The sequence below is a fragment of the Gossypium raimondii genome, chromosome 7, assembly GCF_025698545.1.
Source record: "Gossypium raimondii isolate GPD5lz chromosome 7, ASM2569854v1, whole genome shotgun sequence".
In the NCBI taxonomy this organism is placed as follows: Eukaryota; Viridiplantae; Streptophyta; class Magnoliopsida; order Malvales; family Malvaceae; genus Gossypium; species Gossypium raimondii.
In genome coordinates, this window is record NC_068571.1 from 51472393 (window position 1) to 51494812 (window position 22420).

General features: G+C 33.2%; 6 protein-coding genes across 9 annotated transcripts; 2 read left to right on the top strand and 4 right to left on the bottom strand.

Annotated features, from left to right (window-relative positions):
• The first annotated feature begins 1198 nt into the window (after positions 1-1198).
• Positions 1199-4103, top strand: LOC105802489 (uncharacterized protein At4g33100). The gene is made up of 4 exons (XM_012634202.2): positions 1199-1357; positions 1450-1534; positions 1628-1746; positions 3774-4103. Exons 1-3 carry the CDS (start codon positions 1263-1265, stop codon positions 1733-1735), a joined length of 288 nt encoding a protein of 95 aa, XP_012489656.1. The 5' UTR covers positions 1199-1262; the 3' UTR covers positions 1736-1746; positions 3774-4103.
• A 1493-nt stretch (positions 4104-5596) lies between these two features.
• On the top strand, positions 5597-8852 carry LOC105802288 (protein PLASTID MOVEMENT IMPAIRED 1-RELATED 2). The gene is made up of 5 exons (XM_052633488.1): positions 5597-5636; positions 5725-5798; positions 5901-5928; positions 6490-8089; positions 8201-8852. Exon 4 carries the CDS (start codon positions 6786-6788, stop codon positions 7806-7808), a length of 1023 nt encoding a protein of 340 aa, XP_052489448.1. The 5' UTR covers positions 5597-5636; positions 5725-5798; positions 5901-5928; positions 6490-6785; the 3' UTR covers positions 7809-8089; positions 8201-8852.
• Positions 8853-9122: 270 nt separating this feature from the next.
• LOC105802365 (probable WRKY transcription factor 50) lies at positions 9123-10632 on the bottom strand. 2 transcript variants are annotated; one of them, XM_012634081.2, is made up of 3 exons: positions 10261-10632; positions 9731-9872; positions 9123-9619 (listed from the first exon to the last, which is right to left on the bottom strand). In XM_012634081.2, exons 1-3 carry the CDS (start codon positions 10514-10516, stop codon positions 9595-9597), a joined length of 423 nt encoding a protein of 140 aa, XP_012489535.1. In that variant the 5' UTR covers positions 10517-10632; the 3' UTR covers positions 9123-9594. The 2 variants fall into 2 exon arrangements, with proteins under 2 accessions (XP_012489535.1, XP_012489455.1); XM_012634001.2 differs by having other exon boundaries at positions 9186-9645; positions 10261-10619.
• Positions 10633-12083: 1451 nt separating this feature from the next.
• LOC105802226 (17.1 kDa class II heat shock protein) lies at positions 12084-12845 on the bottom strand. The gene has a single exon (XM_012633772.2). It carries the CDS (start codon positions 12698-12700, stop codon positions 12224-12226), a length of 477 nt encoding a protein of 158 aa, XP_012489226.1. The 5' UTR covers positions 12701-12845; the 3' UTR covers positions 12084-12223.
• Positions 12846-13812: 967 nt separating this feature from the next.
• On the bottom strand, positions 13813-17441 carry LOC105801989 (PHD finger protein ALFIN-LIKE 4). Of its 3 annotated transcripts, none has more exons than XM_012633498.2 (6): positions 17002-17441; positions 16864-16896; positions 16201-16429; positions 15497-15629; positions 14967-15248; positions 13813-14464 (listed from the first exon to the last, which is right to left on the bottom strand). In XM_012633498.2, the coding sequence occupies exons 1-5, from the start codon at positions 17087-17089 to the stop codon at positions 14973-14975; spliced, it is 759 nt and encodes a 252-aa protein (XP_012488952.1). In that variant the 5' UTR covers positions 17090-17441; the 3' UTR covers positions 13813-14464; positions 14967-14972. The 3 variants fall into 3 exon arrangements, with proteins under 3 accessions (XP_012488952.1, XP_012489035.1, XP_012488872.1); XM_012633581.2 differs by having other exon boundaries at positions 13815-14373; XM_012633418.2 differs by lacking the exon at positions 13813-14464 and having other exon boundaries at positions 14723-15248; positions 17002-17438.
• Positions 17442-18255: 814 nt separating this feature from the next.
• LOC128042450 (pentatricopeptide repeat-containing protein At1g05670, mitochondrial-like) lies at positions 18256-20571 on the bottom strand. Its single transcript, XM_052633731.1, has one exon. The coding sequence runs from the start codon at positions 20463-20465 to the stop codon at positions 18750-18752; it is 1716 nt and encodes a 571-aa protein (XP_052489691.1). The 5' UTR covers positions 20466-20571; the 3' UTR covers positions 18256-18749.
• Positions 20572-22420: the final 1849 nt, after the last annotated feature.

Here is a 22420-nt window from a genome sequence, read left to right on the forward strand (position 1 = left end):
ATTCATTATTAACTAAATTTTAAAATATATATAATTTTAATATAAATTATGTTTTTCACTCACGTCTTGCGTATAATAAAATCTAAATATAATATAATTACATAGTATAGTTGGTAAAAAAATAAAGATTAAATAAATGATAAATATATTTAACTTTACTTTAGAAAATGTTAAAATTAATTCTTGTAGTAGTAAATTTTAGTTGAAATTATTAATATAGTTATTTAATTGTACTTTAAAAAAACTAATATTATTTCTTTCAAGTAAGTTGCAAAATTAGATGAAGCTCTAAGTTAAAGAAATATGGGAATCTTGGAAATGGGATGAGGTAGTACACTCTAAATTCTTTTAGTATTGGATGCTTAACTTAGAGATAAAGTATCACTTTTAAGTTTTATTATTGTCAATTTGTTTTAAGAAAACAAATGCTTTCTTAATTTGATGGACAACCATGTATTTCTATATGATTTTATATAATCAATATAGACCGTATAAATTACATTATGTTCTTTTAAAAATACTGGATGATTTGAATGAGAAAATTAACAATAACTTCAAGGTTCATCATCATTATTTTGTTTTTCATATTTCAGTTAAAATTGAATTAATTTATCGAATTGATCTAATTTAATTAGTTAATGATTTTTAAAATTTGGGTATCGGTTAATTGATTTGAAATCAAATAATTAATCGAATTAACAGAATTTAATAACTAATATTAAAATTATATGTAGTTTTAATTCAAATAATTCGCCAAATGAATATTATTATTTTTATATGATTTATTATTATTTTAACAAAATAAAATAAAAATATATAAATTTCGGTTAATTCGTTTAACCAATTTTAAAATGTCACACCTACAAATTTAACAAAAAACAAACTTAAGTGAAATCTAAAAATAAAAAGACTAAATTTCTAAAAATATATATAGTTTAAAATTTAAATTTATGAAGAGTACAAAATTTATAATATATTTTAATTTGACTCGTCATGTATAAAATAATAATGATATATAAATCACATTTTAATTATAAAATTTATGAAATTATTACAATTTTTAATAACAAAATAAAAATTAAGATTAGGTACTAAAATCTTACAAATGAAAATATGAGGTATTAAATTCTAAATTTAAGAAGAGTAGATGGATTTATGATATATTTTAACCTTAAAAAAAAAAAAAACAGAAGGGATATAAGCTTTGACCCGTTCATTAGCCGAATCGTTGTATGGAGCGGTACATTTAGCAGGCAAGTGAGATGGGAGCAGCAAGCAAGAGAGACAAGAAAAACAGTTCTACTTCAACATCACCTTGTGCCCATCTCCGATCTGCTTACCACAATTGCTTCAACCAGTTTGTTCATCCTTCCTTTTTTTTCTTTTTTATTTTTCTCTAAAACCCCTCTTAATCCCCACCTATTCTTTACATATTTATCTCATTTGCAGGTGGTACTCTGAGAAATTTGTAAAGGGTCAATGGGATAAAGAGGAATGTGTTTCCGAGTGGCAAAAATACAGAGATTGTCTCTCTGTAAAGTCCCATCTTAACCTTCTTTTTTTAATTTTCCCTATGGAATTACTTTGTTTTTTGATTGACTGATTGGGTTTTCTTTGTTTGGAAAAGGAACATCTGGACGACAAGCATCTTAGTCGGTTCTTGGAAGCTGAAGCTGCTTTTGGTTCCGTTTTTCAAGAGGGGAAGGAAAACCCAGTTGAGAATTCTGCTAAATAGTGTCAAAAAAGGTGAACAAGATTAATTGTATATATATGTGTGTGTATATATTCATTAGCTTATGTTTAAGAAACATTGTGGTTTACCTAGCTGATGCTGTAGGAGATTGGGGTATATCTTGTTGTTAGGTAAAGGTACCCCTTAGGAGTCTTATTGCATTTTGCTACTCTATTAAAAAATAGTAAATTAGTACTTGTACAAAGAGCAAATAGATCTTTTTGGTTAAAAATTTCATCTGTGTCTGTACAGTTGAAAATTGATGTAGATGACTTAATAACCAGATAATGATAAGTGGTGTGCCATGTGTAACTCATGTTAATGTACAAGGATCAGTTTGTAATAGTAGAAATTGATAAAAATTTTAATAGAATGATCAATTTACTTTTTAATCTAGCGAATAATGAATAATTTGCTACTTTTTAGTAGATGACCTAATAAACATTATGATTTACCTAGCTGATGCTGTAGGAGATTGGGGGTATATTTCGTTGTTAGGTAAAACTACCATGTAGGTCCTGTACAGTCAAATTGCATTTTGCTTCTTCTACTTATAAAATGGGCAAATTAGTTCTTGTACTTTAAATTTAAGAGTAAATTGGTCTTTTTTTGTTAAAAAATTTATCTACTTATACTGTTAAAAACTGATGTAGATGATTGAATAACTAGATAGTGACAAATGGTATGCCATGTGTACCTCATGCTAATGTACAAGGACCAATTTTTAATAGTAGAAATGGATGAAAATTTTAATAGAAGGACTAGTTTGCTTTTTTATCTAACGTACAAGAACTTATTTTTTCATTATTTTAGTAGAGGGGGAAAATGCAATCTGACTCCTAGTATAGGGGCTTCTATGGTACTTTTACCCTTATTGTTAGGGTGATTTTCACATATTTAGATAAACTATATGTAACATTGTTGCTAATGCATTTATTAGACCAAACCGCGAAAAGAAACATTGATCCATGTGTTCCATAAGGGAAGGTTCATTACTCCAAAAAGTGTAATATATAATACAAGTAATTCGGTTGGAAACTGTGGATAGTCTATTTATTGAAAGGAGCTTATATTTGATGCTTTGACAGTGTACAATTTTCTCTTTTTCTTGTTCGAAATAGTGTATTTACATACTGTTAGCGAAACAAGAGGATGATGGACTAAGAAAACCGGTTCTTTATTTTTAACAATGTCTGATCATCTAATTTACCGATACATGCAACTTGTTTCAATCCTTACCACATAGAATCGATACTGTATTGATATGGGTTTCACTGCAGAAAACCTATGATGTTTGTATCATCACAGGCTCCATTGAAGTAGCAATAAAAGTATTGCTTCTTCTCCATGCTACAATGTATTGTTCTGATTTTGCTGAAGTTCAATTTTGTGTTGTGGACAAGCCCTTGATTGGTAAAAGTACCATGGAGGTCTCTGTCCTAGGAGTCAGATTGCATTTTGCTCCCTTTACTTTGAAAATGAACAAATTATTCAATGTACATTAGATTAAAGGGCAAACTGGGCATTTTTGTTAAAAAATTTCATTTCTATTATTAAAAACTAGTGTAGCTGATAGAAAAACCAAACAGTTACACATGACATGTCATGTGTACCTCATGTTAACGTACAAAGGCCAACCGGTTTGCTTTTTGATCTACGTATAGGAACTAATTTGCTCATTTTTTAGTAGAAGGGACAAAATGCAATCTATCTCCTAATATAAAAGCCTCTATGGTACATTTACCACCCTTGGTCTCATGTTTCATCCTATATATCTGTTGATTTTAAGTGATATCTCTTTATATAAAGGCATCAGCATATAGTGGAAAGCATGTTTCAGAATCCGATTTTCTATTTTCCACTAGGCATTGCATTCTTTTGATGTTGTAGTTTCTAAGTGGATCACCATTGCGAGGATACGAGTATAATCTTTACTGAGTGGTAATTGGATCTGATTCCTATTTTCCACCATGCATTGCATTCCTTTATAGTTTCTAAGTGGAGATATTATGGATAACGATGATTGTGTTTGTTTCTGCAGGCAATCGACGGATGTCATTGTTACTGCTAGTTTCAAAGAACAACTTGTCTTGGTTGCAGATTTTAACGACACCGGTACTCGCATAAAACTAGCGAATCTCTGTTCAAAGCTCAGTTACTAGTCTGTCATTATATAATTTGTACTGTATGGAGCATCTTGGTTGATAGGGACTTGATAAGAAGTGAAAAGTGAAAGCTTATAGTTGAAATACTAGTCAGAATGTGTTGATTTTTTATGTAGAACAGTAGAAAAACTCGTTAGTGTTCATAGACATTGGACATTTATTTGATATCTTTTCATAAGCTTCGATACGAAGTAAGTTTTCCTAAATTTAATTTGTCTTTCCATTGTTATCCATCATTTCCCTTATTAAAACCTAGCAAAGGCATAAATTATGATGGTCGTTTGAATCAAACTGGCCAGTTGAATCGGGATTTGGCCAAGGTATCAATCTAAGAGAGGCATCAGATTGATTGACCTATAAATCGATATGGATCAATTGAACGGAGCTAAAAAATTGGTTGACAACTAAATTAATATTATTTTTGAAAAGGGTTTTCCAAAAGTGTCGTGATAAAGTAGGATTGATTTAATGGAAATTAATTGTTAATATTACTAGTTAATTATGAATTTTTATCAAATTTACTTTAAAATTTGAATTAAACACTTAAAAGTTAACCATTATTGTATAATTTTATAAAATACAAATATTACGTTAGAAAAGAAAAAGCTTACAAATATCACCTTAAAAATATCAAATAATTTATTAACTCATTTAAAAATCAATAAAAATTGGGTGAAATGGATAGAAACATCGAATCAATAGATAATAAATATGAGAGACAATAGTCTATAATGGAATGGTCGGGTTCCTTTATAAATTAAAATAGGTAAAATGATAAATTTAGTTCTTAATGTTTATATTTTAATTAATTTGATTTTATTTTTTGTTAAATTTGATTATTAATATTTCAAAAGAGTCAAATTATGTTTAATAAAAATACGGACTAAAACATTAATTTTTAACGATGTTAGCATAATAATTCACGTGGCAATCTGGTATACTTTATATTAACATCACATTATTTGTTTTATATGTCAAATCAACAAATAATTTAAAATTTATAAAAAATTAAAATAAAATATATAAAAACATTCATAAAAATTAGAAAAGAAAGTAATTTAATATACGAGTGAATTGCCATATGGGTTCTTTGTGTTTAAAATTTTAACATTTTAGTCTACATTTCTATTAAAAGAACAATTCAACTTTTTTTGAAATATTGATAATCAAATCTGATTTTTTATTTAAAATTAAGAGCTAAATGTAGTTCAAAATATAAGAGTTAAACCGACAAAATAAGTAAACATTAAAGATTAAATTTATCATTATGTCTATTAAAATACATAAATAAAAGTCAAAATTCTTCATTCTCACCAATGTTATTCGAATTGAATTAAATTAATCAATTGATTACCAGGATAGAGAAAAAATTTTGAACCAATTGAAGCAAGAATAAGTACTGACGAATTCAACCAACCAAATTAATTTATTTTTATTAATTCTTAATAATTTATTTAATCTGATCTTCCGAAATTGTCGGATCAAACTGGCGAAGCTTGATTCTCACCGATCTGACGGCCAAAATAGCCCATTCTACGGATAATAACGTGAAGTCAAAACACCTTATCTTAACTCTATTAGGAAAAAGTACAGTAGTTAAATCTTCGGCTTACCCAACTCAATCGAAGTCCATGCTAAAGACAAATTCTCCATCCTTCTTCACGTGAAAAGTTTTCCGGGAAAATACAGAGAGCATTAAATAAAATTAGACGATCCCAACAAAATCCCTACTAATTCAAGTAACTACCTTCTTCTTATCATCAATTTTCTATTTCCGGGACTTTATTTTTCTTGCTTGTTACTCTTTTGTATTGTTTTTGTTAAAAGCTTGGTCACTGAAAGCGATCAAAGGTTTCGGATTCACCGTCTCATCTCATACAACAAGAAGAATCAGATATCTAGTAAGTAACTTTTAATTTTACTATGATGAATTCCTTTCTGGGTTTTCAATGATTTATCTTTTAATCCATTTTTTTTACTCCCTTTCCGGTGAATGACTGAAGATATCCGGTGTAACTGAAATTGTTAAGGGTATATCTCTTATACTTAGGTTATAGTTTTAAATTTGTCTTTGTTGAATGGACAAAATGAACTCCAATGATGGCGATGTTGATTCTGATAATGGTCAGTTGTTGCGTGACATTGAGGAAATAAGCAATGCCCTTTACTTGCATAAACCCTCATCACAAGCATTGATTCCTGTATCCAATTTTAGATCTAAATCTGTTGGAAGAACCCGAGTTTCGGAATCTGAAAAGGATAAGAAAACATCATCATTTTGGGATTGGAAGAAGCCTTTGAGGGCATTAACTCATATTAGGCATCATCAATTTCATATTTGTTTCTTTCTCCATGTGCATTCTATTGAAGGCTTGCCTGCTTATTTAAATGGCTTTAGCTTATGTGTGCATTGGAAGAGGAAGGATGAGTTATTGTCAACTCGTGCGGTGAGGGTTGTTGATGGAATTGCTGAATTTGAAGAAATTTTGATGCATAAATGTTGTGTGTATGGTAGTAAAAGTGGGTCTCATAATTCTGCAAAGTATGAGGTCAAGCTTTCCTTAATCTATGCTTCTGTTGTTGAGACTCCAGGGCATGATATAGGCGAGCATTGGATTGATCTCACAAGATCATTGCCGCTTTCGTTGGAGGATTTAGAAGGGGAGAAAGGATCGAGTAGATGGACAACAAGCTTTAAACTTTCTGGCAAGGCTAAGGGTGCTACACTAAATGTCAGTTTTAGTTTTTTAAATCTTACAGAGAATGGTTCTAGTGCAACGGGAGATAGCAGAGTTCATAGGATACTTCAGCATGATGGTATTGTTCTAAGTAATGTAAACCAAAGGTCTCTATCACCTCTGTCTGTTGATGTGAAGTTTGGTACTGAAATGTTGCCAAATGTAGGGCTGGAATTTTCCAAATCGATAAGCATTTTATATCAGAAACTTAATGAAGAGAGCTTACATGGTTCTTCTGGCTTAGATAAATTGTCTGAACATGTGGAGCCACTCAAACCCGATTCTGAGTCTGCTAAATATATAGATGAGGATAAAAACAAGTTTTTTGCTATTGAGCAGGGTGAAAAATGGTGTCTGAAAGATCCAACTTCAATTGAACAAAGTGCTATTCAGACTATTGATGGCTCTGTCATTGAAACTATCGATGTGGATGAGATCCTTAAAGATTGTGACACAGACATAGATGAGGTGGTGGATCCTGTTTTAAATACATCCTGCTCCAGTTGTATGCTGAAGGTTGTGGTAGACGATTGCGTACGAGAAAAGAGTAATAAATGTTCCAACCCAATGACTGTGCGAGAGCTGGAGTCGGTTTTTCATGACAAATTGGTTGCAGAATCATCAGTATCGGAACCTCCATCTGCTTTGAATGAGTTTATTGAGAATGAAAAGTTTATGGAAGGTAAATCACATTTTGAGGCTAGCGAACTGACAAATAAATCGCCAAGTTTGGATGACATTGCTGACACTGTGGCTAATGATTTCTTAAAGATGCTGGAAATTGAACATGATCTATCTAGCTTCAATTCTGACAGTGCTCTTGAATCTCCTAGAGAGCGTCTGTTGAGAGAGTTTGAAAATGAAGCCCTAGCTTCCGGTGATTTCATCCTAGATATTGGCACAGCAGGGGAAGAGGAGGAATTTGATTCCACCATTCCTGGTCTTTGTTGTGGGGATAGTTCTGAAGATTTTACTTTCTTGTCTGTTGTTCTGCCCAGCAAGGAGCAGAAGATGGAAAGTTTGTCACTGAAAGACAGAAGGACGGTTGAAATGGTTGAAGACTTGGAGACTGAAGCTTTAATGCATGAGTGGAGCTTAGATGAGACACTGTTTCAAAGTTCTCATGTTCAAAGTGATGGTTTTGGAAGTCCAATTGTGCTTTCACCTGAATGAGATCAATTTCCTCCACTGGGAGGTGGATTTTGGCATTTCATCCCGGGAAAGGATGGATTTGTTTTGCGAGCTACGAATTCCAGGCTTTCAGAAATTTTAAAAACGTTGGCCACATGGTCTCATGCAAGTATCCAAAGCAGTTGTAGTTCCTGCAAGATTGGGTTACTGATATCAACTTTGCTTCACTTGGAATTGAGAGCCTGTCGTTGTAGGTCTATAAGTAACTTATGCCTTTCAAGGATGATAATGGAAGCTGCTTCTAGAGCTGTCGTGCTAGAAAGGTATGTAATTGTGTCAGTTGGATGAACTTATGCATTAGTCTCGGTTTTTTCTCTTTTATCCCTTTCTTGTTCTTGATATACCTGTTTATTAACAAAATCATGATTTGACAGGCAGTATGAGTTGTTTATTAGCAAGAATCATCAGAGAAAGGAAGTTTTAGGACTTCATTTTGTTACTATGAACCAGTTGGCACTTCAATGGTTGCTTTAATTCAAGTGGAGACGCACCTCTCCCTCTATTTAGACATAGGATCAATGAGAAGGGATTCCAGTTTTCAAAATCCCTGAGTTCCACATTGCAGGTTAAACACAGCAACCCTTTAAGCAGTGCATATATGGGGTAGAAAAGCACAGCAGCAGTCTGGGACCCGCTGGTTGCTTGCCACTGGCACTTCTAACTCCAATAAGAATACATTTTCCAAGTCAAAGCTGATGTAAGAGTCTACCAACCAGCGATGAGAAGGTGCAGGCTGAGAATGTGCTGTGGAGTCTAACCTCTAATGGCAGATTTAGGTCCAGATTCTTGAAGCCCTGATGCCATCATCCAAATGAAGGTGTCAAAGCTTGTTTGAGATTGCAGCATTTGCCTACTTTTTGAGAATATGTCTTCATTTGTAGATTGAACATGTAGCCATTTTTATCATCACTGTATGTATTATCCAACTTTTCTTGAACTTTATGTTGGAAAGGACTGTGCAGTCCTATAGGAACTGTAATCAATTCATGTTCATTTGACAAAATGAAGCATATATGTTCTAAGTTTTCTGCCTTTTCCTTTTGTTTCTCTTGCTTTGGTTGTTTATTCATGCTGTAAGTCACATGCTCACCTGTCTATAATTATAGTTATATATCGTCTCAAGTGGTCAAAGCACTCAGTTTAGCCTAGTTGACTCATGCAGTCACATAAAGAGTAGACCTCTAACAAGTTTTGGTTTCACATTATGGTATTTGTTAATCTTTATCCTCGGACTGCGATTTCCTTTGTATCAATATATCCAAAGAAAGAGACGGGAGATTTCTACCAATGGTCTGATACTTTTTTGCCTATGAAAGGAAGGCATGATTGTTCTCGACACATACTCAAACACGAGTGATGGATATATATATACATGTATGTATACGATACTCGTTTACTCTTAAACAAAACTGGATCAAACAGTTAAAACCTCAGTAAGTACCCTGAGTTGTAAGACATCAGTTGAAACTCAGGGTTCTACCAGCCAACAAATTATGTACATAACCAAAACAAGAACAAAATAAAGTTGGCCAAATTTAAAGATGCATACATGAATAAAACCGACCTCCGCCTTTCCGATATCATCTTTATGTTTCTTAATCATAATGCATGACTCAAGTATCATGCAGCTGATGTGATCGTCGATGTTGGCCCTTCTGCCGGACTTAGGTAGTGGTCAAAAACAAAACCACTGATTCAAGAAACACTTTGGTGATTATGGATCCCCTCATAAGTTGTAATGACATAACTTGGATCCTCTCCATCTCTTTCAACTCTTTTCTTCACAGGGCATCCTTCAATCAAACATTTGTAGTAGTTCCTATGAATCAATTAATAAGAAAATGAATGAAAACATACGTAAAACATGTACCTTGAATACAAATATTATATATATATATATATACCTTGGATTTGGGCTGTTCTTCACCATTTTCTTCCCATATTTCCTCCACCTGTACCCATCATCCAGTATTTCAATCTCAGACTTGGTCTTGAATGCATATCTTTCTTTGAATTCCGACATCTCTCCCACAGTTTCACTTTCTCCTGTTTTAACATAACAAAGATGGATAATGTTCAGTAATATTAGGAGCTCAAGATATTTAATCATGTTAGAGCATCGTGCTGATTACACAAAAATAATTTTTTTTTTAGGTGCCATTGAAAACCGGTACACCTACAAGGTTTTATCTCCAACCGATTCTAGGAGCACCTCTTGCCTCTGAAAAACAAGCACATGGTGTGGTGCTAATGCATGCAAACGTGGTTTAAACCCAAGATCTCTTAGCTATAGAGATACTTTGGGCAACCGACATACCAATGCCCTAAGTCCTTCTTAGAGACGGGAGACAAAACTTTAACAGTGCGTCGTTTTTCTTCAACACGATGACACTAATACTCTAACTAAGTAATGACAATTTTTTTTTTGTCTTACTGTTATCATCTGGGGCTGGAATAAGTAGGCTGCCATTGCAAGCAAATTCATCAAACAATTCATTGGCTTGATTAAAAGGATTCTCAATTGTCCCTGAGATCATAGCTCCTCTATAACCCTCATGCAGCCAACCATCAAAATAAGCATCAGGGAACTCGAACTTGGTTCGACCGGCACAGCCGCTTTCCGGCGAGTTTGGCAATCCAAATTTGTTATTAAACATCTCGATAATGAAACTGAACAATAATATATGCATGTATTATATACTGAGCTTATAATAAATCATCAGAGGTGGCTTCCCTATGAAGTTCCAGTGACATTGCAGGAAGCTTCAATGGTAAATGCAGAAAAGGCTAATATTGGTGAGAAATTTGGGTCCCATTTACATGCCATTAAGAAGTTTAATGGAAATGGGGTTTCCCCAAGGAGACCAAGACTTTCATTTTCATTTTTTGTGGGTGTGAATTTAGCTTTTTCAAATATCAGTCTCGTGCTTAGACTAACCCTTCAAAACGTTGTTAATTGTTGAAGAAGACCAGTCAAAAAGTGATTGTGACTTCACTGTACCTGCACCATAACATTGTTTATCCAATAGCAATAAATTGGCTGTTGTCTTAGACTTGACTCTTGACCACTAGCTTTTATGGCAAAATCCAGAAGCTATTACAGTGAAGTTCAACCGTAGACAAAACACATGCTCATCATTCATTAAGACAGAAGAGTAGCTATGAATATGATGATGATCTCCTCCACTCAAGATTCCTTCACCACCCCACTAAGTTCATTTGAAACTTCCATTGTCACCTGTCATTGTAACCTTTTTTAAATTTCCTTGCTCTCCTGAGTTGACTCGTCAGCTCAGCTCATTGGCTGGCTTGCTTTACCATTGTATTTGTTTATGATCAGAGATCAGATTAAACCACAACTTGGATTAAAGTCACCGCTATCTTTAGGCGGCGTTTCTTTTATTATGGGTAAATTTTAAAATAGTCACTTTTATTTACCTCATATTACATTTTAGTTACTTATGTTTGAAATATTATGTTTTAGTTACTTATGATAACATGTAGTAACATTTTAATCACTGAGCCATTAATTACCGTTAACGGTGTAATAATAAGCTGATGTGGCACGTTAAATTTTAGGTTAAATTATATAATTAGTCCTCTTATTTTTTTGTTTTGAGCAATTTATTTTCTTATATTATTTTAACTTTTTTCTTTATTTTCATTCTTTTCTGCTTCTCTCTTTGTTTTCTTCCTTCCCATCTTTTTAACAATTTAATTTTTCTATTTTTTGTTTTTTTAGAGATGAAGAAGAGAAAGAAGGAAGAAAATGAAAAGAAAGTGAAGTTAAAAGAACATAAAACAAAAAATTAAATTACTTAAAACAAAAAAATAGAGATGAATGGTATAATTTAACCTAAAATTTTTAAATTTTAACAAATAAATTTAACAATTAGATTTTAACAGTTAGATTTAAGCATGAAAAGCTTAGCGAAGATGGGAGTAAGTTGTTGGGATATATAATACCTTGATTAAACAATTTAAAGACGCTGTTGTTTTTCACCAAATGACGAAGCTTGTTTTTCAGAACATTGTGATTGATTTGTGTTGCACAATCATACTTTCTATTACTTCTTAAATTTATATATACATCTTTGTATTCATACCATGATCATAAATGGAAAGATTCAATAAACAGAGCTGTTGGCCCATGTCATCTTCTAGTAGCGTCAAGAGGATTTAGAGAGAGTTTAATCAATATTTAAAGTAAAAGGGTATGGTGTCGGGAGCAGAGTAATGGCAGAGGATCACCACGAGTAGAACAAACATCAATTTATCATTATCAACTATAACATAATTCCATCACAAACCCCAAAAACTGGAAGCGACACATCAACCAGAATTATTTAAAGGCCAAACCAACATTAACTAAAAACAAAAACAACGCTCTTGACTCTTCAACAAATCTCGACCTCAATGGTCTTAGGCTTCTTAGGTTCAGGCGGTGGCAATTTCTCCACCGTCACAGTCAAAACCCCATCTTTACACACCGCCGTTATACAATCCCTATTCGCATTCTCCGGCAACACAAACTTCCTCATCAACTTCCCCACCCTCCTTTCCATCCGAATATACTTCGCCCCTTCTTTCTCTTCCTCTCGCATCCGCTCTCCGCTTATCAACAGCACATTCTCTTCCTCCACTTGCACCTTTATATCCCCCGGTTTCAGCCCCGGCATGTCGACAACGAACACGTACGACTTCGAGTCCTCTTTGATGTCCGCCGGTGTCGCCGCCATGGCTTTGGCGTCTCGTACGTAGGTCCTCGATGCGGCGTTGGGGTTGTTCTTGTTATCACCGTCTTCGTGGAGGTCCATCATGTGGTGGAGGGTATGGAACAGTGGGGAATCGAAACCCATGATTCTGAAATCCATTGTTTTGGGCAAGAATGGTGTCTTTGGATCTTTTCTTTCTTTCTTTTTTGCTGTGTTTTTTGGATGGGAATTTGTGTTATATTTAGAAATGCTTGGCTATGAAGGTTCCAAGGGGAATTTACGAGAGTTTTCTGGAAGGTTTTATTACTTTCATTTTCTAGAGTTTCTGGAATGTTGCATATGGAGAAAAGTTGTTACGCTAATTGCGAATCATTAGTTTGTTTCTTTTAGGTTAAAAGATTTAATCCTTATATTTTTATTCGGTAATTGTTTTTATTTTTAAATTTTAATATTTTAGTTCTTATAAGATGATAATTAGCAAATTTATTAAGTTTTATTACTTTTTAAATTTAATTTGGTAAATATGTTATTATTTTCAAAAATATAGGAATTTACAATAATTTAATTAAATAATATTGATTAAATCTATAACGATACGCATAGAACAAGATTATATTTAACTGTTACATATTTTAAAAAATATAAAGACTAAAATTGAACAATTTAAAAATACAGAAATTAAAATTTATCAAAATACAAAACTTTTATAAAATACAAGCACCATTACAAAATTCAATCTTTTATTTATTCTTTTTAACTTTTCTATTGAGAAGAGTTATATATATATATATTATTCTGGTTAAAATATATTGTTAGTCCCTATACTTTTATAGCACTTGAGATTTAGCCCTTATATTTAAAAAGTTAAAATTCAATTTTCTTACTTTTTCAATTTAAAAATATTAATCTAATCATTATCGTTGTTGGTTATTTTATTAGAACTTGTCAATTTAACATGCTTATTTTCTAGTACAACGTTAATATGGGTCACAACTTAGGGTTGGATAAAATTAAGCTAATATATATATTTTTTTTTAAATCGATACGATAAAAATATCGATTGATTCGAATTTACAAGTATTACAAATACAATTATATTAATAAAGTCAACAATTAAATTGTTAAAATATCAATTATAAAAAGTTAGTAAATATATACAATGATGTTAATTTTATACAGTATAAATAGATTATTATCTTGTTATTTACTGAATTATTCAAAAATTTTCATTTAAGTCACTAGACTATTAAAATTGTTGTTGCATGATCTTCTCCATTCACACCGCCTATATTAATCAGAAGCTTTTTTTCCATTCTCTTTTATAGTTTAGTTTTTGTATTCATAAAACAACATTGAACATCTCATATTAACGAACCAAAATTCAAATAGTTTTTTTCTCCGATCTTTGACACTAACCGTTAGATCGACTTGGATTTAAAGTATATTCTTCAACTCATTGATGGGTATTGATCTACCGTACCGATCGACACTTGAAGCTTGCTAGTCAGACCTTAAAAAGGAAAAACTTAACTTTGCTAGTGAAATTATATGCACTAGCTAGACCTAATCCAACCCACTTTCCCTCCATTAACACCTTGTATATAATACAGGGTAGAGGTGTTTCACCACTGAAAATGGTTACCAAATGCAGCATGGCTTGACCTGTTCCCATTCTCCATCTCTCACATATATAAGCGCACAGGTCCGCGTTGCTGGTCCTTTTATATGAACAGATTTTAGGTGTTTTAGAGATCCAAATGGTGAAGAAAAGCTCACCTCCATTGTTAAGCTGCAACTCAAATGGATGGCAAGCAACAACACTCCCAGGCCACCTGCTTGAACCCATGTGTTAGCTTAAACAAGCCTAGCTAACACCCAATTGCCTATTGACAAAAGATGAAGCCTTGAAGACATTGCAAAGACCTGGGTTTTTTTTTTTTTTTTTTTGTAAGAATTGAAAATAAAGTGTGGGTTATTTTTTGTATTGGGAGTAAATGTTGGACATGTTTGATTTTATACCCTAGAAGAACTAAAATATCACCGTATTTCCTTCCATTTGTAGCTTTATATAAAATACAAGTAGCTGTAGTTTATTACTTGGTGTGAGTTGGTTGGTTCATATTAGAGTTTTAAATATTTTTTTCTTAGTTAGAATACAAATGCTTGAATATAGAGACAAGATTCAAACATTAAACAAGTTTCAATCCCAATGGTAGGAAGAAAATGATTCTCAACCTGTTTACAGATATTCCTTTTTTTTTCTTTTTCTTTTTCTTTTTTTTTTTTTGTGATAATCCTACACATACAATTCATGAAGACTTCCTGGGTTAAAAGGACACATTGACTAAGAACATTAACTCGAGTACATCACCTAGAAAAAGAGTTAGTAGTCCATGATGCCGGAATTCACATAAGAGGCGCTTACCAGACATCAAGAAGGCCGTGCACTCTTGTTGCCGCTGCACGATGGGCATTTGTACTGCTTAATATGCTCTGCCCTTGCTGGTGTAATCTTTACACATTTTCCATGGAACCATTTCTCACAGATATCACAGCAAATCCAGAATTCATCATCTGCATAATTCTCCCCACAAGCCCCACATAATGCCTCTCCATGCTCATCGTCATCTTCCTCTTCGATACCATCATCAACCTCATCCTGTGATGGCACTGCTTTTGAATATTTGGTCTGAGCTTCAGAGCCTTGCTGCATTTTTTTCAAAAGGAAAAAGAACATAGGGTCCCCTTCGAAACGTAAATAGTTATCTTATTTCTACCATTCAACGAATAGCACGGAAATATTGATAAACTAAAATGCACAATTTCATCGGCTTTATGTCCAAATGAACTATACTTCCACCATTAGGGATTTTACTATCTCAACCCACCCTAACTTTCTATCATACAAACAGATTAATATTTAATGAAAAATCTAAGCAAGAAAATTTTCCAAACCTTAGAGTTTGATTTAGACTTCTTGCTGCTATGATTTGAAACCAATAATTTCTCCTTTGTATGTTTCTTAGCTGATCCTGTCACAACTTCAAATATTGTTGGAAGATCATTTATCATATTGAAAAGGCGTTCCCTACATCACGTTAACCAGCACAGTATTATTGAGGAAAGGACATAGCTCAAAATATAGCATGCCTGTAGCTACATGCAAGTCCCATATGCAGCACCCCGATTTAACACACTAACACATGCTAAGCCTAGAATTACTATTTACTGGTACACTGTATGACCTTTACTCAGAAGCCTAAATTTATGGATCAGACGGATCATACTTTGGAATGGATGACAACTAGGACTTCAAAGTTATCTGCATTAACACCTGCCTTCAGCATTTTTATGGACGAAATAAACTAGTCGACAATGCAATAAATGTTCAATAAAAGCCTTATAAATAGGTATTATATGCTTCCCAAAGCAAGTAGCAAATTCTAGCCAAATTAAACAAGTTTCAACAAATGTACTAACCATCTAAGAGAATCCATTTATTGCAAATGAGTAGCTTAGCATATAAAACACTACAAGAGATTTGGCTGAACCGTGGCTGGTTTAGTGTGCATGCCTACCAAGCAGCTTAGCATATTTACACCTAGAACATGTAAATAAGCCAAGACAGGAGACGACACTCAGGCAAGAAAAAAATATACCTATCAGTTTTATAGAATCCAAATCTAGCACCAAAATAGAAAGCCACAGAAAGTAACCACGCATCACTGTGTACAGCAACTAAAGATAACCAGTCCCTTTCTTGCATCCCATCTCTAGCGAAGTTAATACCGAGTGCAGGCTCTGGAAGCTCGGGAGGCACCTCTTCAGCAGGTAGATTCACTTCCCATTGTTCACTTGGAAATCCATAAAGGCAAAGATTCTCCTTTTCTATAATCAAAATTTTTTAATTTGAATCAACTTATTTCAGGCATTTAAAGACCCTAACAAGATAAAACGAGTAAAAGCAAGGGTATGGCAACCCATTAATTCAATATTTTTCTACTCAGGGCATAAAGTTAAACAACAATAAGCTATAACCATAGATACCATCACATGCACTAAAGTTCATTTCAATTATACTAAACTTTAAACTACTTAACCAACACCTGTTTAAGGGTATGACTCGGCTTAACTCCGGACCAGACACTGGGGGGCTCTACAATTACTGGGTTTGAATTTCTACTAAATTTATATTAAAAATACCTTGAAAATAAAAACTGTAACTTTAATTCTTCAGCTAAGTCATTTGGCCAGGCGAATCATATACAAAACCCAGCAGCAAAGTCCCGATTTCAAGGGAAAAAAAAACAAAAACCCAGTACCTGGATCACACTGCTGGAAAAACTCTCCCACATCTGCAAAGAAAACCAGACCCAAAAATTAAATTAAATAAAAATAAACTTTAAAATGATAGAAAATGTGGATTTTCTTTTCAAGAAAAAGAAAAAGAAACGCATTACCAGTAGTAAGGGCTTTAATCATGCCAGCACGGCGACCCTTGAAATCTCGAAAGACTTCTTCAACGGTACGCGGGTTGTAAGCGTCCATTAGCCACACTAATTCTTCTCTTTCGAGCGAGGATCGTGAAGCACAGGGAGAGAGAAAGAGAGGAAAGAAATGGAGGGAAAGTAAAAGATTTGCAAAGAAAGTTGAAAAATATAAAAAAAAAAATTTTGAGTATTTACTGACCCCTCTCTTTGCATTTCTCTCGGTTTGGAGGGAGAAAGAAGGAAATACAGAATTGGGCGAAATTCGAAATACAAAATATTTGGGGTTTTCCTAATTAAGCGGATTTGATGAGACAGGGAAGAGACTGTTGCTCTGATTTTTGGCCCAATGAAAAAAAGAAAAGGGAAAAAGAACCCTAAATGGAAAAGCCCCCTTCCAATGAAATCAAATAAAAAAACCCAAAATGTCACAAGGGCTGGTTCTCCCTTCCAATGAAATTAAATCAATGTGTTTGAAACATAATTATGGTGGAATCGATTAAACCAGTACTTTTCTGTTCTCAATTGGTTTAAATCAAATAAATTACAAAAAAAATCATAAAAATTTTAAAATTTAATTCAACCGCTAATTTAATTAATTTGTAAGTTGGTACTACTTATTTCCGATTTTTAAAACAATAATTTAAATCAATTTAACTCATCAATTTAAATATATATTTATTCAATTTAGACTTGTCTTTTATAACTCGAAAATTCAATATGATGTGATCAATTCAAGTTGAATTTAATTAACTTAAAAACTAACACAAACTCAAAACTATCCCAAATCCAAAATCACTCAAACTTAAAACAACTTAAATCCAATATGACTCGAACAAGTATTTTGAAATGTTCATGACCAAAACAACCCAAACCTGAAATATATCAGACCCAAACTAACCTAACCCAACAAATTGAGCCTCAAATTTAAATGATCCGACACAATCTAATCCAAAATCAATCTAGCCCATAGGTCATATTTATTAGTTACCACTTTTTAAAATGGATAACTAAAAAAACTGAACTTCCCGACTATTTTTATTTCTAAAAATTTTTTACATAATATAAAAGAAATACAGTTCCATGATAAACCATAAGAATTTTGAGCATGAATGGGGAACCTGTTACTGGCATTATGAGCTGCAGTGGGCATATGCTGTTGTTCTTTTATGTTCTTGATTATGTTCTAAACACAAATGCATAAACCATCTTTCCAAGCCAAAAGGAGAAGCAAAAGATGAATTTCAGATGATTAAATACAATGCCAATCAAGAAACATCAATCGGAATGCCAAATACAAGTTTTAAGGAATGGCGCTCAGCGCTGACTGATTCTCCATCTTGTCTCTGGCGGGGAAGCAAATTCCACAATGCTGCCGCTCAGGGTATGTAGCTCGTTGCTGCAACATTTTAGCCATTGTAAAACAAGGAATGCTGTGTTGTCACCAACATAGGGAATTGAATCTCAGCAGTGTGAGAGATACCTAATGGTGCTCCCATCAGATGAATATCAAATTTATTCAGACTGCTAAAGCCTGCAGGGTGATGAGTAACGAATCCCTTTTGCGTTTCCACCATCACAAACTCTCTTCTCCATGGAGTTCCTTACTTGAGACTTCGAGTTTTTTTGCAGATGCTCATCTAAGATTCTTCTCGAACAAGTTTATTCAGACTGCTAAAGCCTGCAGGGTCATGAGTAAAGAACATTTCATGTTTCCACCGTCACGAGTTCTCTTCTCTGCTGTTTTCCTTACTTGAATCTTGGGTTATTTGCAGATGCTTATCTAAGATTTTTCTATAACCATCCCTTTCAACCACAGGGAATGTCCTACAAATGTCCTCGAAAAAGTTTTCAGCCTTTTCAATCATCCCTTCCGCACACAGCATTTTGACAAAAACCGAGAAGCTCTCTGAACTAATGATATAACTCTTGCCAATCATTTCATTAAAAACTTGCATTGCCATATCTTCATTTCCGGCCCTACTGTATCCCTCAAGCATACAACCATACATTGTAGCATCAACAGGAATACCATATCGAAGCATGTCATCGACTAGATATCCAACCTCTCGCATCCTACCTTCGGTCCCACAAAGACCACATATGACAGTTCTATATGACACAGAATTCGGCATGCAACCCATTTGCGGCATCTGTTTTAGAAGCAAAACAGCTCTATCAAGTGCATTTAACTCGACGAGAGCTCTAAACATTGAATTAAAACAACTTACATTGTGACTAAACCCTCTTTCACACATTCCCTTCAAAAGGAAAATTGCTTCATCAATCTTCCTCAACTTGCAATATTCCTTCACAACAACAATATATGCTTTTGCATCCAAATTCATATTACAACCAGCCATCCATTTAAAATATTCAAGGGCTTCTAAAGACCTCCCTGCAACAGCTAGCCCTTTCAATATATTCAAATGAGTTGCAGTATTATCCTTTACTCCATTCAACCTCATCTCGGTTATCATCTTCTTTGCCTCGTCTACTTCCCCTTTAAGACACAAAGCATATATAAGAGCATTATAAGTAACAACATTAGGTGAGCAACCCGCTTTCATCATCATATTCAAACACCTCTTTGCCTCAACAAATTCTCCTTTTCTACAATACCCATCAATCAAAGTAGTGTAAGTCACAACATCGGGCAAGGAATCCGCCTCGGTTAATATCGTATCGAAAACCAAACTTGCACTCTCTAAATCACCGTTCTTACAATACCCATTAATCAAAGTGTTATAAGCAATCAAATTCGGCTTGCAAGGCATTTCATCTAACACCTTTCGTGCACTCTCAACCATCCCTTTTTTACATAAACCTCTCATCAATATAGTATAAGAAGACACATCAGGTTGAACCACACCTTCCTTCACAACGTTATCAAACAAGGTTTCAACTAAATCTATCAAATTAGCCTTAACTAAAACACCTAAAATCGAATTAAACGAATAAAAATACTTATCTTTCTCAAAGGATTTCGCTTTATTAAACCAAAAGATAGCAGCTTTAATATTACCTCTATCCCCATACGCCTTGATGATTTTACCCACGAAGAAATCAGAGAGCTTTTGGGATTTCTCAAGGAGTTTGACTGTACGGTGGAATAAAGAGTGGCGAAGGAGGAGATCTGTGATGGCTTCATAACAAGTGTGATTGTGGGAATAGTTATTGGGGTTTGGGTTTGGGTTTGATGCCCAGTTGAAGAAGAACAAAGCGTGGAAAGGGTTGGTTTGTTTGTGGATGACAAGGGTGACTAAGTTTGGGTCTAGGAAAGGTGAGAAGCGGCTTAGAGGGGATGATGTGAGGTTGATGGGGATGGGGTTTCTTGGGTTTAGGGTTTGAAGAAGGGAAGTTATGGAGTTTACGATAGGAATTAGGTCCAAGGCTTGTGCCGAATTGGCAATGGCCCTGGTTGATGGCGGTGCCATGGAAGCTTGTTTTTACATGCCTTACTCGCAATGCAATTTAGGTATATGTATAGCCTTAATGATCCTCGAAAAGGCATAGGAACATTTTAGGGAAAAGTAGTATGCGGTGAAACTAGAGTTTTAGATGGTTGGGACGGGCCAAATAAAAATTTAGGCTCTTTTTTAGGTGCGTGTTTTACCGGATCTGAAAAACTGGTTCTAAATTTTGTTCAACCCCAAGTCAAATAAATGAGGTAAAATTTAAATTTGGTCCGGTCAATCCGTATTAAAATTTTTATATAAAAATAAATTTAAAAAATATAATACACTAAAAATATTAAAATAAATATATTTTAACAAATAATTCATTTTAAATATGTAATTAAATAATACTAAGATAAGTGTAATTTAGCGAACAAATATATTTACAAAATTAGTAATAAAACAAAAGTTATACAATATCCAAACAATAAAAATAAAATAATAGCAATATAATAGCGAAATTATAGTGAAATTATAGCAAAACAATAAAAAAATAGTGTCAAAACAACAACAATTTTTTTTTGGCAAATTCAGGTCGAGCTAAACCTGGGTAAAAAAAGCTTACTCGAAGCGCAACCCATTAATCTTAGAATATAATAGTATAAATTATTATTTAATTGATATTATCTTATTAAATTAATGAAAAATATATGAATTAAAGCCAAATGTATAATAATAAAATATATATGTGTAATAAAAATAAGCATACAATTGTAATTCATGGATTTAAATTACTCATTATTTAAGTAAATAGATATTTATTATTTATTATTAAGTAAAAGATATTTATTAGTTAAATAATTATATTATAAGATTTTATGTGATAAATAAATTAAAACATGACAAATGTATGAATTACTTAAATAATAAATATCTATTTACTTAAATAATAAGTAATTTAAATCCATGAATTACAATTGTATGCTTATTTTTATTACACATGTATATTTTATTATCATACATTTGGCTTTAATTTATATATATTTCATTAATTTAATAAGATAATATCAACTAAATAATAATTTATACTATTATATTCTAATATTAATTAAGAATAACTTAAATCATTAAAATCTTTAGATTTTTCTCATCGTTTTGCTGCCTCAATTATTACTTAATGGTATATTTCCCATTTTGGTCCTTTACATTCTCTTTTAATCTATAATTCAACTTTTACCCCTTATTCAATCTAGTCCTTCTTCATATTTTCTCTTAATTAAGCTAAATTCACTTAATTAAAACCTAATTAAACACACTACTAGACTCATAAATATTTCTAATAATTATTTACAAACCCATTTTGTTAAGACGGAGGCCCGATAATGTACTTTTCTGATGCCCGTGAATTTTGGGTCATTACATTTCTCCACCCCTTAATAAATTTCGTCCTCGAAATTTACCTGAGAAGAGATGAGGATATTGCACTCTCATAGTTTCTTTTGATTCCCAAGTTGCTTCTTCCTCATTATGATTTCTCCGCAATACTTTTACTAGAGGAACCCGTTTGTTTCTCAACTCTTTCACTTCTCGAGCTAATATCTGAACTGACTCTTCTTCATAAGATAAATCTGATGGAATTTCAATGTTTTCAGTGGGAATGATATGTGAAGGATCCGACCTATATCTTCGAAGCATAGAAACATGGAAAACATCGTGAATCTTCTGTAACTCTGGAGGTAAAGCTAGTCAATAAGCCACCCGTCTAATTCTTTCCACTATTTCATACGGCCCAATAGAACTAGGATTCAATTTTATTTTTCGGCCAAACCTTAAAACTTTCTTCCAAGGCGATACTTTAAGGAATACCTTATCCCTAACAGAGCATTCAATGTCTCGTCATTTCAAATCTGCGTAAGATTTCTGTCTGTCGAAGGCGGCTTTCAGTATATCTTTAATCTTTTTAACAGTTTCCTCTGTCTCTTGAATCAACTCCA

Excerpts from the sequence above, each read along its gene's own strand:
- LOC105802226 (XM_012633772.2), bottom strand. The coding sequence starts at position 12,700 with ATGGATTTCAGAATCATGGGTTTCGATTCCCCACTGTTCCATACCCTC.
- LOC105802288 (XM_052633488.1), top strand. The coding sequence starts at position 6,786 with ATGTTGCCAAATGTAGGGCTGGAATTTTCCAAATCGATAAGCATTTTA.
- LOC105801989 (XM_012633498.2), bottom strand. The coding sequence starts at position 17,089 with ATGGACGCTTACAACCCGCGTACCGTTGAAGAAGTCTTTCGAGATTTC. Across the intron at positions 15,630-16,200 it reads GGATTCTATAAAACTGATAG|GGAACGCCTTTTCAATATGA; the intron begins GTATATTTTTTT and ends AACGTGATGTAG. Across the intron at positions 15,249-15,496 it reads AGTCTAAATCAAACTCTAAG|CAAGGCTCTGAAGCTCAGAC; the intron begins GTTTGGAAAATT and ends AAAAAAATGCAG.
- LOC105802365 (XM_012634001.2), bottom strand. The coding sequence starts at position 10,516 with ATGCATATATTATTGTTCAGTTTCATTATCGAGATGTTTAATAACAAA. Across the intron at positions 9,873-10,260 it reads TCCAGCCCCAGATGATAACA|GAGAAAGTGAAACTGTGGGA; the intron begins GTAAGACAAAAA and ends ATGTTAAAACAG. Across the intron at positions 9,646-9,730 it reads AAGAACAGCCCAAATCCAAG|GAACTACTACAAATGTTTGA; the intron begins GTATATATATAT and ends ATTGATTCATAG.
- LOC128042450 (XM_052633731.1), bottom strand. The coding sequence starts at position 20,465 with ATGGCACCGCCATCAACCAGGGCCATTGCCAATTCGGCACAAGCCTTG.
- LOC105802489 (XM_012634202.2), top strand. The coding sequence starts at position 1,263 with ATGGGAGCAGCAAGCAAGAGAGACAAGAAAAACAGTTCTACTTCAACA. Across the intron at positions 1,358-1,449 it reads TACCACAATTGCTTCAACCA|GTGGTACTCTGAGAAATTTG; the intron begins GTTTGTTCATCC and ends TCTCATTTGCAG. Across the intron at positions 1,535-1,627 it reads AATACAGAGATTGTCTCTCT|GAACATCTGGACGACAAGCA; the intron begins GTAAAGTCCCAT and ends TGTTTGGAAAAG.